The sequence below is a fragment of the Mustela nigripes genome, chromosome 14 (assembly GCF_022355385.1).
Source record: "Mustela nigripes isolate SB6536 chromosome 14, MUSNIG.SB6536, whole genome shotgun sequence".
In the NCBI taxonomy this organism is placed as follows: Eukaryota; Metazoa; Chordata; class Mammalia; order Carnivora; family Mustelidae; genus Mustela; species Mustela nigripes.
The window spans coordinates 26,217,224-26,231,478 of record NC_081570.1 but is presented as its reverse complement, the minus strand read 5'-3'; the positions used below and the strand labels follow the sequence as shown (position 1 = coordinate 26,231,478).

Below are 14,255 nucleotides of genomic sequence, written 5' to 3'. Positions count from 1 at the left end.
TTTTTTTTTTTTTTTTGGATGTTTGATCTGCCAGTTCTGAGAGAGTTGTAAAAAATGTCTCACCATGTGGTGCCTGGGTTGCTCAGTTCATTAAGCGTCTGACTCTTGATTTCGGCTCAGGTCATGATCTCAGGGCTGTGGAGACCCAGAACAGGCTCTGGGCTGGGCATGGTGGGGCCTGCTTAAGATTCTCTCTCTCCCTCTCTGCCCCCACCCCTTTCTCTTAAAAAAAAAAAAAAAAGTCTCACTCTGATTGTGGATATGTCATTTCCCCTGGTAATTTTATTAATTTTTTCTTTAGTTTGAAGATACTATTCATAAGTATTCAGGTTTATGATTGTTATATCTTCTTTGTGGGTTGGTTCTTTTATCATAAATAGGCTCCTTTTCATCCTTGCTCTGGGTTTTTGCCTCTAAGTCTATTTTGCTTGATTTTACTAGTATGGCTGCTTTTTTTGGTTAATTTGCCAAAATACCTTTTCCCATTTTTTGATTATCATCCTCCCCCATATCCTTATGTTGTAGATCTGTTGCTTGTAAGCCAAATGGAGCTAAAGTTCAGTAGACATATTTAATCTATTTATATATCTCTTTATTACTGATTTATTTGGACTTATTTTTATTATCTCTTTAAAAATTTTCTATTTGATATGCTCTTTATTCGCTTTTTTTTTTTTTTTTTTCCTTCAAGTAATCTCTATGTCCAACATGGGGCTTGAACTCACCATTCCAAGATCAAGAGTCACATGCTTCACCAACTGAGCCAGTCAAGTGTCCGGTCATGGGTTTTCTTTGCTTTCCTCCTCCCTTACTTTTCTGTCTTCTATTGAACTGATCAAAATTACTTTATTTCTCTTTGTCCTCCTCCTGGTTTGGAAGCTTACATTTTCTATCGTGAATTTCCTCAAAATTTTAGCAAATGTACTTAATTTAATGTTTTTCTAATAAAGTCTAAAATTAGTGAGTATATCTGTCCTTCGTAGGCAAACGCCAAGAGCCTTGGAACACTTTAATTTCCTTCTTAACTTCCTCCTCCTATCTCTCATGTTGTATTTGTCTAGTATTTGGATTATACCTCTTAAAAAAAAAACAAAACTGCTAAATCAGTTGTTTTTATATCTTTTATGGTTTAATGGTTTAGATTTACAAACATGTCTTAACAATTTATGTGTTCACTATTACTTGTCACTGCCCACTCCTTCCTCATGGGTTCTGTGTTTTTTAAAGTACTGCTTGAGCCTGGGACCAGTTTTAGAGTTCCTGTCTCAGCTTGAGGTTTCTGTATGTCAGTGGTGGTACCCATTGGAACCCACACCCACACACAAAGCAGCCTTAATGTTCTTATTCTCAGCATCCTACTTCCTGGCCACATTCCTGGAGCATGACCCGAGTCCACGTTGTGAGTGAAATTGACCCTTCTTGGCTGCTGGCTTTATGCACAGGGTCTCCTTCCAGCATCCCTGGATGCATGGATTTGGGGGCTCTCCTCTTATCCTCTGGGCACTACCATCTAGCCTCTAACATATGTCTGGCCCAATATTCCTATGGCTCCCTTGGCTTAGATTCCCGCTCATGTCTTAGGTTTTGATTTTCCTTTTTGTCTCTAGTACCTGAAGATATTTCTCTTCCTATATTCAAGTGTGGCCTTATAGCAGAAACACCTTTTGACTTCATTTTATCTGGCATTTCTGTGTGTTTGCGGGTGTGTGTGTGTGTGTGAGTGGGAGTTTCTTAAGTTAGCTCAGTCTACTGTACTGATCAGTTGTCTGGACCAGGCTGATAGCTGCAGATACAGAGAGAAGCGGACCAATTTGAGAAGCATTTTGGAGCAAAGTCACAGAAGGGTGGAGACAGGCAGAGAGTGAGGTCTTCCTTGCTCCTGTGTAGGTATTTGTGAGGTCTTGGTGGAGTGAACTGGGGAGGGGCATGTCTGAAGAACTGAATTGCCCGGCACAGGTGATCATACTGGGAAACCAAGGGGGTGACAGGTGGGTAGAGGAGAAATCTGGCACGTGTCTCTGGCCAGGCTCCCTTGCCTGTCTGCTGCAGGCATCCTAGTTATACACCTGCACTGTCCTTTCTGTCCCTTATGTCCCTGGCACTTTAAGTCTGACTTACCACACACCATGCCCCAAATGGTACATAAAAGCGAGCCATGACTACCAGCAGCCTCTCTAGGCAAATATCCAGGAGCCCCCACCTGCCGCCGCCCCATTTTCTTGGACTTTCTTATCCTGACTCCCGTCTCACTGCTCCCCGGATCTGTTGTCTGTCTCTGCACATGGGGTTTTAGAAATTGCCGGGGAGGGGGCGCCTGGTGGCTCAGTTGTTAGGTGTCTGCCTTTGGTTAAGGTTGTGATCCCAGAGTTCTGGGATCGAGCCCCACATTGGGCTCTCTGCTCGGTGGGGAACATGCTTCTCCCTCTCCCACTCCCTCTGCTGTGTTCCCTCTCTTGCTGTGTCTCTCTCTGTCAAATAAATAAATAAAACCCTAAAAGAAAAAAAAAGAAATTGCCGGGGAGGAAAGATCTCTCCTTTTCTACCTTTCAGTATGTTCCCTGCCAGCCTGTTGGGTGAAGAATTCAGATTTATTGCTCCTGATAACTGTCTTTGGTGGGTTTTTGCAGTTGCCCCACCATCAGTGGTAACTTGGTTTGGAAATACACAGGGGTGGGTGTTGGTGCTTTTTTACTTCCATCTCTGCTGCACTCCCACCAAAGATTCATTTGCCCACAGATATTTATTGGGTCCCTATTATTTGTCAGGTACTTTGCTGGGCTCTGTGGATACAAAGGTACGTGGAACTAGGGGCGCCTGGGTTGCTCAGTGGGCTAGCCTCTGCCTTCGGTTCAGGTCATGATCTCAGGGTCCTGGGATCTAGCCCCACATTGGGCTCTCTGCTCAGCAAGGAGCCTACTCCCTGGGCCCCTGTCTGCCTCTCTTCCTACTTATGACCTCTGTCTGTCAAGTAAATAAAAAAAAAATCTTTAAAACAAAAAACAAACAAACAAAACCCAAAAAACAAAGGTACGTGGACCAGACAGCCCTTGCTCTGTAAAGCATACTGCCATGTTAATCTGAGGAGCTCATAAATGGTGTAGAAGTATGTCTTGGGTGGTGCTACAAAGGAGAGGTTTGTGCACAGTGAGGGTGTATCACAGGGGACTTTGACCCATCAGAGGGGTTTGGTGTGACTTCCCTGAGGAAGTGACATTTGGGCAAAGATCTCCGTGAACAATTAATGCAATCTAACAAGGTGAACAAAAATTAACTAGGTGGAAGTGGGAGATAAGAGTGTTGCAGGTGGAGGGAATAGCATGTGCTAAGGCCCGGTGGTGGGAGGGAGCATACTTGAGGAACAGTTATCAGCACTGTCACATCCTACAGCATCTGTCTATGTAGACCCAGCATTTTATTCTAACTCTGGGTCAGAATAAAAGAATGCACAAAATACCCTTGCTAAACATTAGAAGACTATTCCTGGGGTCCTTGACGAACATAGAAACCATGTCGTTTTTGCCTCAAACTCTTAACTATAGGGATTCCCTTGTATCTTTTACCTCTAGAGCCTTCCTATTAAGACCTTATCTTAAATTCCATATTTAGCAAAAACAAACAAATTAAGCAAACACCAGAATGCTCAGTTAAATTTGGGTATTAGATATGAATGTTGAAAAATTTTTTTGTAAGTAGTTCCCAAGTATTGCATGAAATATGCTAAAAAATTGTTATTTACCTGAAATTCAAATTTAAAAGGGAGTCCTGTATTTTATCTAGCAACCCTACTTATAACCAATTAAGCCCAAACAGGGCCAGCAGGAGAACTCTATGTAGGAAGGCCACCCTCTTCCTATCACTTTTTCCTTAGCATCATGATAATTTCTGGCTTTGGGCTGAAAGAAAAGGGCCCCTTGAGGCCCGGGAAGGAAGCTTCCATCCTCATGAATATTTTTTTAAAATATTTTATTTATTTGTCAGAGAAAAAGGGAGAGAGAGAGAGAGAGAGCGCGTGCGCACACAAGGGGGGTGGGCAGGAGGGTGGCAGGCAGAGGGAGAAGCAGGCTCCCTGCTGAGCAAGGACGAAAGTCCCTACTTGCAAGGATGCAAGTCCCTCAGGGCATCATGACCTGAGCCACAGGTAGACGCTGGACTGACTGAGCCACCCAGGCGCCCCTTCATGAGTTTGTACTCCCAGAACAGTCATGTGAAAGCAATGCACTGTGGACTGACCACAAGCCGTGGGTGTGGATACTGCCTCCATTCCTCAGACTTCTACTGAAGGACAGTTCCTGACTCACTCACTCTTCCTAAATCTCCCACCCTGATCCCATCTTGGCATCACTCTCACAGCCCCCAGACTGGGGTGACAGACTCAGGACTTGATTGATTGATCATATGTTTAAACCCTTAGATGCTTTCTCATGTAGTACTCAGCTAGTACAATGGCTGTGCCTTGCTGCAGTGCTACCGCCCTTCCCCCTCCCTGCCCAGTGCCTCCTCCCTGCCAGCTTGCTGCCAAATACTCCTGGTAAAGCCTTTTGACAACTCCTGGATGTGGAACATTCTCTGGACACTGTGTCTCTTGGGATAAACCAGTTTTTTCCCAGAGCCCTTTGTGTTATCCCTTAGAGAATCACAGTAGAAATATCATCCTGAAATAACCAGATAAGAACTTCCAGAATCATCAGGAATGTGATCATTGTCACCCCCAAAGAGCTCGAAGGCGGGCGGGGGGGGACCTCCTCAACCTTGTTAAAAAGCTCGGGGAGAAAATATTGTGACAGGCCTTGTTGTGAATTAGTGATGACTCACCACGGAGGCCGGTTTCTGTCCTGTGTTTACAGCTGTTGGGAAGACCACAGCAAATACTGCCAAATCCAGAACTAGATAGGGACACAAGCTCTGGACTTCACTACCCTGAAAATTCATCTGATATCATTAGGATTAGATTTGGCTGTGAGTTACAGAAAGCTCCCAAATAAACAGAAGTTTATTTCTCTCCTGCTTAGAAGTCCAGAGATTCATTTAGAGCTGGTAGGTGCTGTGCAGTGTCAGGACCCAGCTTCCTTCTATCTTGTTCCTTCTCCATCCTCAGCACTTGGCTTCCAACTCATATTCCCAGATGGCTGCTTGAGTCCAGCCATCGTGTCTGCATTCTGGTCAGCAGGGAGGAGGAAGGAACAAAAAATGGCACATTTTCCTTTTAAGAACGTTTCCTGGAAGTTGCACATACCCTTCTGTTTATAACCTGTGAGCGAGGACTTAGCCATATGGCTATACCAGGGAAACTGGTAACAGAGTCATTACTCGAAGTGGCCATGTGTCCAGCTTCAAACTGTGGGATCCTATTACTGAGGAAAAAAGGGAGAAGGGATATTGGGGGATGAGTAGTGGTCTCTACCATCCTTCCTTCCAGCCAGCCAGTCCCACCAACTAGCTCACCAACCGACCCCCCCCCACCCCCATCAACCAACCACTCAGCCAACATTTATGTGAGGAATGGCTCTATTTATAAGGGAGACAAATGCAAATTACTAACTATAATACAGTGTGCTTTGGAGTATAAAAGAGGTTTTATTCCGAAAGCTGTGTGAGAACAGATGGAAGTGATCAGCGGCAATCACAATAATTAATAACCACAGTGCCCTCGTTGGGTTCCCAGTGCTACATTCCCATCATTGTGTTTGTCCAGCCCCCTTTCTTTTCAGGGAGAGCTACGAACCTCCGGGCCTTTCCATATAATAGCTAACATTTACAATGGATAGGCCAGGTGCCGGTCTCCATTCTTTACAATATATTATCTCATGAGAATTCTGTGATCATTCTCCTGGGTAGACAAGGAAACCGAGGCACAAGCCGTGGAGCTGAGTTTTCACTCCAGGCAGTGCCTGTGCTTAGCTACTTTGCGGGGCAACTTCCCACCAAGCTGCTCATTCTCATTTTTCCCCTGACCCTCCCCCCCCCCCACCTCTCCGGCCGCCCACCCCTCCCCCCCCCCCCCCCCCCCCCCCCCCCCGGGGGGTTTGGGCCCCCCCCCCCCCCCCCCCCGGTTTCAGCCGCCCCTCTCCCTCAGTCCTGGGGAGGCAATGGAGTGAACTGGAGTGGCGAAAGCACTGGCCTCCGTAGCCGGACTGGACTAAATTGGTAACTGTCGGATCGTAAGAATCCACTTTTCCTCGTTCGCCTCTGTTCTCCCATCTGTAAATAGGGATGATACTAACACTCTTACTGTGAAACTGCTTCTGAGTTTTGAGCATATGTTTATGCAAAATACTTAGTTGGACGCATACTAAGTGCTCAAAGGATGTTGGTTATTCTTTATACTCCTTATGGTTGGTCCTTGGACGACCGCCTCTTTCTTCTCCATCTTTAATCGATTTCTCTTTACAGTGCTGTGTTGGTTTCCTATTGCTACTGTAACTATCACAAGTTTGGCATCATCAAATAATACATTTTTGTCATCTTGCATTTCTAGGGGTCAGAAGTCTGAACTGTGTTTCACTGAGTTAAAATCAGGGTGTTGGCAGGACTGATGCCTTTTGGAGCTCTGGGAAAAATCCGTTTTGTCACTTTTTCCTGTTTATAGAAGTTATCCACATTCCTTGGCTCGAAGCCCACTTCTTTCTTCAGAGCCCCAGTGGCAGACTGAGTCCCCCCACTCCATCATTCCAACCTTGATTCTGTCATCCCATCTCCTCTGATTTGGACATACCTGTCTCCCTCTTTCACTCAAAAGAACCTTGGTGATTAAATTGGACACACCTGGAAAATCCAGACTTTTCTTGTCATGGAAAGATCCTTAACATAATCATATCTGCAGGGGCCATTTTGCCGAGGAAAGTAACCTACTCAGAGCCTCCAGGAGCTAGGATGTGGACCTCTTCAATCATTATTCTGCATACCCTGCAGTTTCTCTCCTCTCGAGATATGGAATGGGAGCACCATCCTAAATAAAACATCCCTCTCTTTCCCTCCCTCCCCCAGCTTTATTGAGATATGATCGAAAAATAACCAAAATATCCCTCCCTTACAGGTACACTGTCTTTTCTTTTCCTCCTTTCTCAACCAAGCTCTTTGAAAGAATTGTCTTGCCTAGTTTTCTAGACCTCCTGCCAACCTCCTCCATCTGTGTCAGCCCCGTACCCCACCAAACGGACTCTTGCCTTGGTCCCCAGTGGCTTCCATTTTGCTACATCAACGGACACCATTTTCCATGTTGATTACTTATTCCTTCTTCAGACTCTCTGTCTCTGTTCTGCTTTTAGGTGACTTTGCCCTGGTTTCCTTTCTCTTCCTCTCTGGCTTAAACGCCTGTGGGGCTACATTGTCTCCACCAGCCCCTGAAATGTCCATGTTCCCCAGGGCTTTATATCTTTGTTACATTGCTCTTTTCTTGGGTGACCACATTCCACACTGCTGGTTTTATTATTTATTTTTAATTCTGATTTTTTAAAATACTTTATTATTTATTTTTAATTCTGATTTTTTAAAATACTTTATTTTTTAAAATACTTTATTTTTAAAATAAATAACATGGGGCTCGATCCTATGACCCTGAGATTAAGAGCTGCATGCTCCACTGACTGAGCCAGCCAGGTGCTTCTCACTACTGGTTTTATTATTTTATTTTATTTTTCTTCCAAATTTTTATTTAAATTCAAGTTGGTTAACATATAGTGTAGAATTGGCTTCAGGAGTAGATTTTTTTTTTTAAGGTTTTTATATATTTGAGATAGAAGCACGTGACTAGGAGGGGCAGAGGGGGATGGAGAAAGAATCTGAAATTGACTCCGCGCTGAGCGGGGAGCCTGATGTGGGGTTCGATCCCACAGCCTTGAGATCATAACCTGAGCTGAAACCAAGAGACGGACGCTTAACTAAGCCACGCACGCATCCTTAGGAGTAGAATTTAGTGATGGATCTTTTACATACGACACCTAGTTCTCATTACCTCAAACCCTCTGTAATGCCCATCACCCATTTAGCTCATGTCCCCACCTGCAACCCCCTCCAGTGACCCTCAGTTTGTTCTCTCTAGTTAAGGGGCTCTTATGGTTTGCCTCACACTGCTGGTTTTAAATACCACTTGACAAACTCCTATTGGGACCGTGCCGATCTCTGGCCATCAGTTGGGAGTATTGGTGAAGACTGTGTTTCTAGGCATCCCATGAGCTCCTCAACTCTTTTGGTCTTCCTTGAGGTAGATATGGTGAGGAGATCTCATGGAAGTCGTGACTTGAGAACCATGAAGCGTGGGATACTTAGGCATGCTTCTGTTCCAGACCATGTGGCCTGTCACCATCCAGACCGGATGTGATCTTCTCAGGACCCTGAGAGGCTAGGTGGAAGGCAGCACATGCAGTGGGGCTGAGAGACAGATCCATGTTTTGTGAGGGAGACCAGGGAAGCAGACAGGGAAGGCAGGCATTCAATGACGTCTTCACTGGGGCAAGCCCCACCTTTACGTGTGTGGTTTGCAACTGCTGGAGCTCTGAAGGAGCCAAAGGCGTACCGGAGCTCAGAGGCATGAAAACATTGGTGGTAGCGCCAACGTGTCAGAACATTTCAGTTAGACACATGAGACTCTCACTGGAGACAGAGAACAAATTAAGCAGAAAAGTTGGGGCTCCTTGCACACCCAAGAAGGCTGCTGAGGGCGGTACAGTGCTAAGGACAAAATGACTTGAGTCGGAAATGGCCAGAGAGGGAGGAGGAGGAAGGCCATTCTAGAAAAAGGAATAGCACGTGCAAAGGCACCGAGTCAGGGCCAATATCATCTACTTGAGGAACAAGAAGAATGTGGCGAGGGGCTGGGGGGGGGGGTTGAGGTTGGAGAGGAGGACTGCTTCCGGACTAGATGTCAGCATTGGGTGAATGCCAGCGGAGGGAGATTGAACTTTTTCTTTTGGCAGCAGGGAGCTGGGGAAAAGTTTTGGGCTGGGGAATGCCCTGGGCAAAGGGCAGCTTTAGGAAGACTGCTCTGGATTGGTGAGGGAATGTTGGGCCCCTGATCTGAAAATATGAAAAGGAGAATTTTTGAGAGAGGTAATACTTTGGTGATTACTGGTCCATTTCTATCATTTTAGGTAGTATGTATGTGTGCGTGTGTATTTATACATAGTCATATCTCATGTAATATATTTTACACACACACACACACACACACTAGATGGAAGGTGAGCCACTTCCCAAAGGCGCACAGCAACAGAGCCAGCATTAGAACTCAGATCTCACTCCTCGTCCGGTGCTTTCCTTTTGTGCTGAGTGGAGGCAGAAGTGTCTTGAAAGGAGGCTGATTCCATGGCAAGGCAGAGAGTGGAACTAATCCTGACCAGGGCAGGACAGGGTGGATGCCGGGGTGAAGACCATGTGGGAGGCAGTGAGGATATGTTCTCGCTTTCTCTCTCTCTCTCTCTGGGTGGGGGTGGGGACACAGGGCTTGTTGGAGACTGCACATGAGTGCATCTCTCTTTCCTGGGTCCTGCAGCATCCTTCTGGGCCTGGTTTCTATGACAACAGGCTCCCAGCAGGCAGCCCGCCAGCTGGAGGGAAGCAGGCAGGCAAGGCAGGCAGGGAGAGAAGGCCTGGGCAGCAGGAGGAAGGCTGAAGTTGTGGGGGTTGGAGGACACTCCAGGGAAGCTAGAGGGGACCCCCAAGACCGCCTCACTCCCTCTCTTTTCAGACCATAATGGGATGGAGGTGGCTTAGGACAGATGGGTCTGTCTTTTATGCTCCTGAAATTTCCAGATGTCCAACTTTTGTTTACCTCTCCCCACCACCCCCACATCTCCTGACTCCCACTTCTTCAAGGATTGTCTGACCCCAGCTCCATGGCTTCAGGGACCATGGGCTTCCGCATAGGAAAGAACTCTGAACTGGGGTGGGGGGGTGACATAGAACAAGGCCAACTGACATTCTGTTTTGCAGAGGATTTGCATATTAACTCAAAGACAAGAAATTTCCAGGCCCCATGTCATTCCTGCCAACAACTTAATTCACCTCCACTGGCTCTGGCTGACTGTGTCTGGCCAGGCTCTGGGCTGGGCTGTGGGGGTCCCTAGAGGAGCAGTCCTTTCAGCTGCGAGCTCTTCCCACTCTCGAGCCTCTCCCAGGCAGTTCTTCCTGATGTTCTGGCAGCTGGTGTGGTGGGAAGTGCTTGGGCTGTGAAGTCAGCCACGCTGGGTAGCTACTCTGTAGCGAGGTGACCACAGTCCTCTCCCCGTTCTGGTTTACCCATTTCTGAAGACAAACTCCTGCCGTTGGTGCAAACTAGCAAAGGGTTACTGTTTGTTAAAATGCTGAAATCCTTCTGTGGTCACTGGGAAAGAGCTGCTAACCAGGCCCTTCTCTCGCCTCTTGGCTCTGCCCCACAGTCCAGCTTCTGGAGGTCCTGCTCCGTCCCTCTGGGTGTGTCCATTCTGATTTGGTCGGTGGTGCCAGCATCTCTTCTGCCCCTGGAGTACAGATCGTTAGATATTTTAAATATCAGCCCTGTCCAGAGGCAGTGCAGCAGGAATTCTGTACCCCCCCTGCAGGGACTCTGTATTTAAAGGTCAAGAGTTAATGTCCATCCCACTGTAGGTTTCTTTTCTCATTCCTTTTCCTTTTAGCCTGGGGCGGGGCGAGGGGAGGTTGCCAGGGGTGGGGGGCGGGGATGTGACTGGGCAGGAGCAGCGATGACAGCCACTTCTCTCACCAGGCGGGCAAGGTTCAAGCGCTCCAACAGTGTGACCGCGGGTGTGCAGGCGGACCTGGAGCTGGAGGGCCTGGCCGGCCTGGCCACAGTGGCCACAGAAGACAAGGCCCTGCAGTTTGGACGCTCCTTCCAGAGGCACGCTTCTGAGCCCCAGCCCGGGCCCCGGGCCCCCACCTACTCAGTCTTCCGCACGGTCCACACGCAGGGCCAGTGGGCCTACCGCGAGGGCTACCCACTGCCGTATGAGCCGCCGGCCACTGATGGGTCGCCAGGCCCTGCCCCTGCCCCCACCCCCGGCCCTGGGTCCAGCCGCCGTGACTCCTGGATGGAGCGCGGCTCACGTAGCCTCCCCGACTCAGGCCGCACGTCCCCTTGCCCGCGGGACGGCGAGTGGTTCATCAAGATGCTGAGGGCGGAGGTGGAGAAGCTGGAGCACTGGTGCCAGCAGATGGAGCGGGAGGCGGAGGACTATGAGCTGCCTGAGGAGAGTGAGTGAGGGGCTCTGCGTGCGCGAAGGGATCGTGGCTGGGGCTGCGTGGTGAGCAGTGGAACGGGAGAGCCCTCCGCCTGGGCTTGAGTGTGCGTCCTCGCGTTTTGCTTCTTTGACCTGGATCTCCGTGGGTCCTCCTTGGCCGCAGGGCGTGCTGGGAGCTCTTGGAAGGAAGCGGGGAAACAGATTCAGAGGACAGGGTGGGCCTGGGCAAGGGACCAGGTGGAAGGGCACGGCAGGGCCAAGTCACCCAGCCCATGGAGGTCAAGGGGACTCTGTTCCCATCTCGCTGGTGTGGGAATCCAGGACTGACCCAGGGAGAGGGACCACACTATAAGGTGGAGGGCGAGGCAGTGCACAAGGTCAGATCACTGTCTGAGGCCTAGGTGAAGGACATTCTGCCCCAAAACATAGCTCTGGACTGAGGGAGGCCACAGCCCTTGCCTGCAAGTCCATCTGAGGGGAGACACAGCCATACCTCAGAATCCCTAAGTTGATGGGATGGTGACTACGAAGATGAGAGTCATGCACATGAAATTTTCAGTAACTCTTGATGAGTCAAAGAGTCACCTACTGATGAGTGACGAAGTTCTGCCAATGGGTGGTCATTGAGCTGGTGCCTGGGTAAGCCTGGAGGGCCAGGTGGGGGCTGGTTTCCCTCGGTTCCATGACACAGGAGGAAGGGAGGACACAGGAAGCTAAGTGCTTACGAAATGGAGGTTGTCTGAAGAAACGCTGGTGTCCGAGGATCCAGCCTTCTTGGGGCCCTGGGTTAGGAGCCAATTGTTAGGGACTTGGGGATGGGATGGGGAGGGGGTTGGAGGGGATAGACAAGCAGAGAGTGCCAGATAAGGCAAGGTTGAGTCATTCTGGGCAGACTTCTCAGAGGCTGGGAAATGAGAGGTATCCGTTCCTCCTCTGAATCTGCTTCTGCTCCCCAGTCCTGGAGAAGATCCGCAGTGCCGTGGGCAGCACACAGCTTCTCCTGTCCCAGAAGGTTCAGCAGTTCTTCCGGCTGTGTCAGCAAAGCATGGTGAGTGCCCATGGGCTGGAGCCCCCAAGGAAGGTATATGCCTGGAGGTGAGACCAGGTGTTTGTGCCCAAGACAGAGTGGCCTGGGTTCTTTCTTGTTTCCCTACCTCCCCCTCCCCTAGACCCCATTCTCCCAGGCTGAACTTCCTGGTGGGGATGGATGGGGCTTTCTCTGGACCTGGCTGGGGTGCAGACCGTCCTGACCAGCTGTCTCTCCTCTGTCTCCCTCTATTGAAGGACCCCACTGCGTTCCCCGTGCCCACCTTCCAGGACCTGGCGGGTTTTTGGGACCTCCTGCAGCTCTCTATAGAGGATGTGACCCTCAAGTTCCTGGAGCTACAGCAACTCAAGGCCAACAGCTGGAAACTCCTGGAGCCCAAGGTAGGGGGAGAGTCCCTTCAAGCCAAGAGGCCAGACCCTGGAAAATGCCCTTCCCCACAGAGGGCCTGTGTGGGGAGAGGAAGGGAGCCAAGGGCATTTACAGGCAGCAAAGGCAGTCCTGGATCGGTGATGGTGACCGTCTGCTTCTAATAGGACCACACTCTTGGTCATGGCCATCTGCTTGGCCTTGTGCCCATCACTGCTGAGCTGCCAGAACCCTATAGCCACCTCCAACCAGCTGTAGTCTGAGGAAGCAGAACTAAAACTTCCAGAAGAGGGGACTGCCCTTAGTTTGGACCTAGGCACGAGGAGATCTTGGGGGGCCCCTCAGCACTCACTGCACTAGACATTGTCTGTGATGAGGCCCAGATGCCTGGCAGCGAACCCCCATTGCCCTGCGTGAGTCGGGGCCAATGCATTCCTCTCGACTGGAGGGAAATCGCCACTTCCCACCCAAGTCCCTGGAGGAGCCCGGGAGGAACGTGCGCTCGGATGCGAGTTGTCGCGAACGGCGCCACCAGGGGGCGCCCGGATTCGTAATTTTTAATGAAAAGTGGCTTTTGACCTTGTCCCAGACCCACCTGGGGCTTCGGGCCGCCCTCCCGCGTCGGAGCCGCGCGGTGTCAGTCCCCTGGGGCGGCGGGGGCGCGAGCGGGGGATGGGGGGGCCCCGCCCGCAGACTGAGCCGCCAACCCCCTCTCCCGGCAGGAGGAGAAGAAGGTCCCTCCGCCGATACCAAAGAAGCCCTCGCGGGGCCGGGGCGTGCCGGTGAAGGAGCGCTCCCTGGACTCGGTGGACCGGCAGCGGCAGGAAGCGCGCAAGCGGCTCCTGGCGGCCAAGCGCGCCGCCTCCTTCCGCCACAGCTCGGCCACCGAGAGTGCGGACAGCATCGAGATCTACATCCCCGAGGCCCAGACCAGGCTGTGACCGACCCGGCCCGCCCGGCCCGGGCCCGGGCCCGCGGTTTTCTACCCGTACTGTACACCCAGCGTCGAGGTCACTGTGAACGCGGGCCGCCCCGTGCGCCCGCCCCGCCGGCACCGCACGCCCCGGCTCCTCCTGCCCGTCACACTCTCGTGGGTTTTTTACCTTCCTGACCCCACGCGAAGGCGCCCGGGCTGGGCTGGGGGCCGTGCCTCTCCGCCCTGCGCCCCCACCTGGACCCCCTTCTCTCCTGGTCCGACGCTTCGTCCCCACCTCCTCCCCACGGGCACCATCTCTGCCATTACCCCCCTTCCCCCACGGGCCAGGCCGGGCCGGGTCCCCCATCTGGGCTCTGCGTCCCCTCTCCCCACCCCGCGGGGCTGGGCTTCGTGGGGATCAAGCTTCGTGGCTTTTTATGAAGAATCCCGAACCCCACCTAGGAGCCTGCCCCACCCTCCCAGGGGCTCACCCTCAGCCCTCAGCCCATCGGGCCCAGGGACCACAGTGGCTGGACCAACCCAGGACCAGGGCGCCTGGGCCTCTCCCCTTTCCCAGCTGCTGGGGAGGGGAGATGGGGCTTCCCCTCACCACACCTGTGGCTGTTCCCACATCCCCTTGAGTATCCCAGGAAAAATAAAACGGCAGAACTGCACTCGAGCCGGCTGCTCTCTCCAGAAGGAGCCACCTCTGCCCCGTGTGTGGAAGCCAGGAGTGTGTGTGGGGTGGGTAGGA

The 14,255-nt window shown here is 50.9% G+C and overlaps 1 protein-coding gene across 1 annotated transcript in view; it reads left to right on the top strand.

The window, feature by feature from the left end:
• DLGAP3 (DLG associated protein 3) overlaps nt 1–14,171 on the top strand; it is a 61,892-nt gene extending 47,721 nt beyond the window's left edge. Inside the window, exons 9-12 of the mRNA XM_059377207.1 lie at nt 10,700–11,184; nt 12,128–12,219; nt 12,456–12,599; nt 13,308–14,171. Coding sequence (XP_059233190.1) covers nt 10,700–11,184; nt 12,128–12,219; nt 12,456–12,599; nt 13,308–13,526 — 940 coding nt within the window. The 3' untranslated portion in view covers nt 13,527–14,171. The remainder of the gene's footprint in view (nt 1–10,699; nt 11,185–12,127; nt 12,220–12,455; nt 12,600–13,307) is intronic.
• Nucleotides 14,172–14,255: the final 84 nt, after the last annotated feature.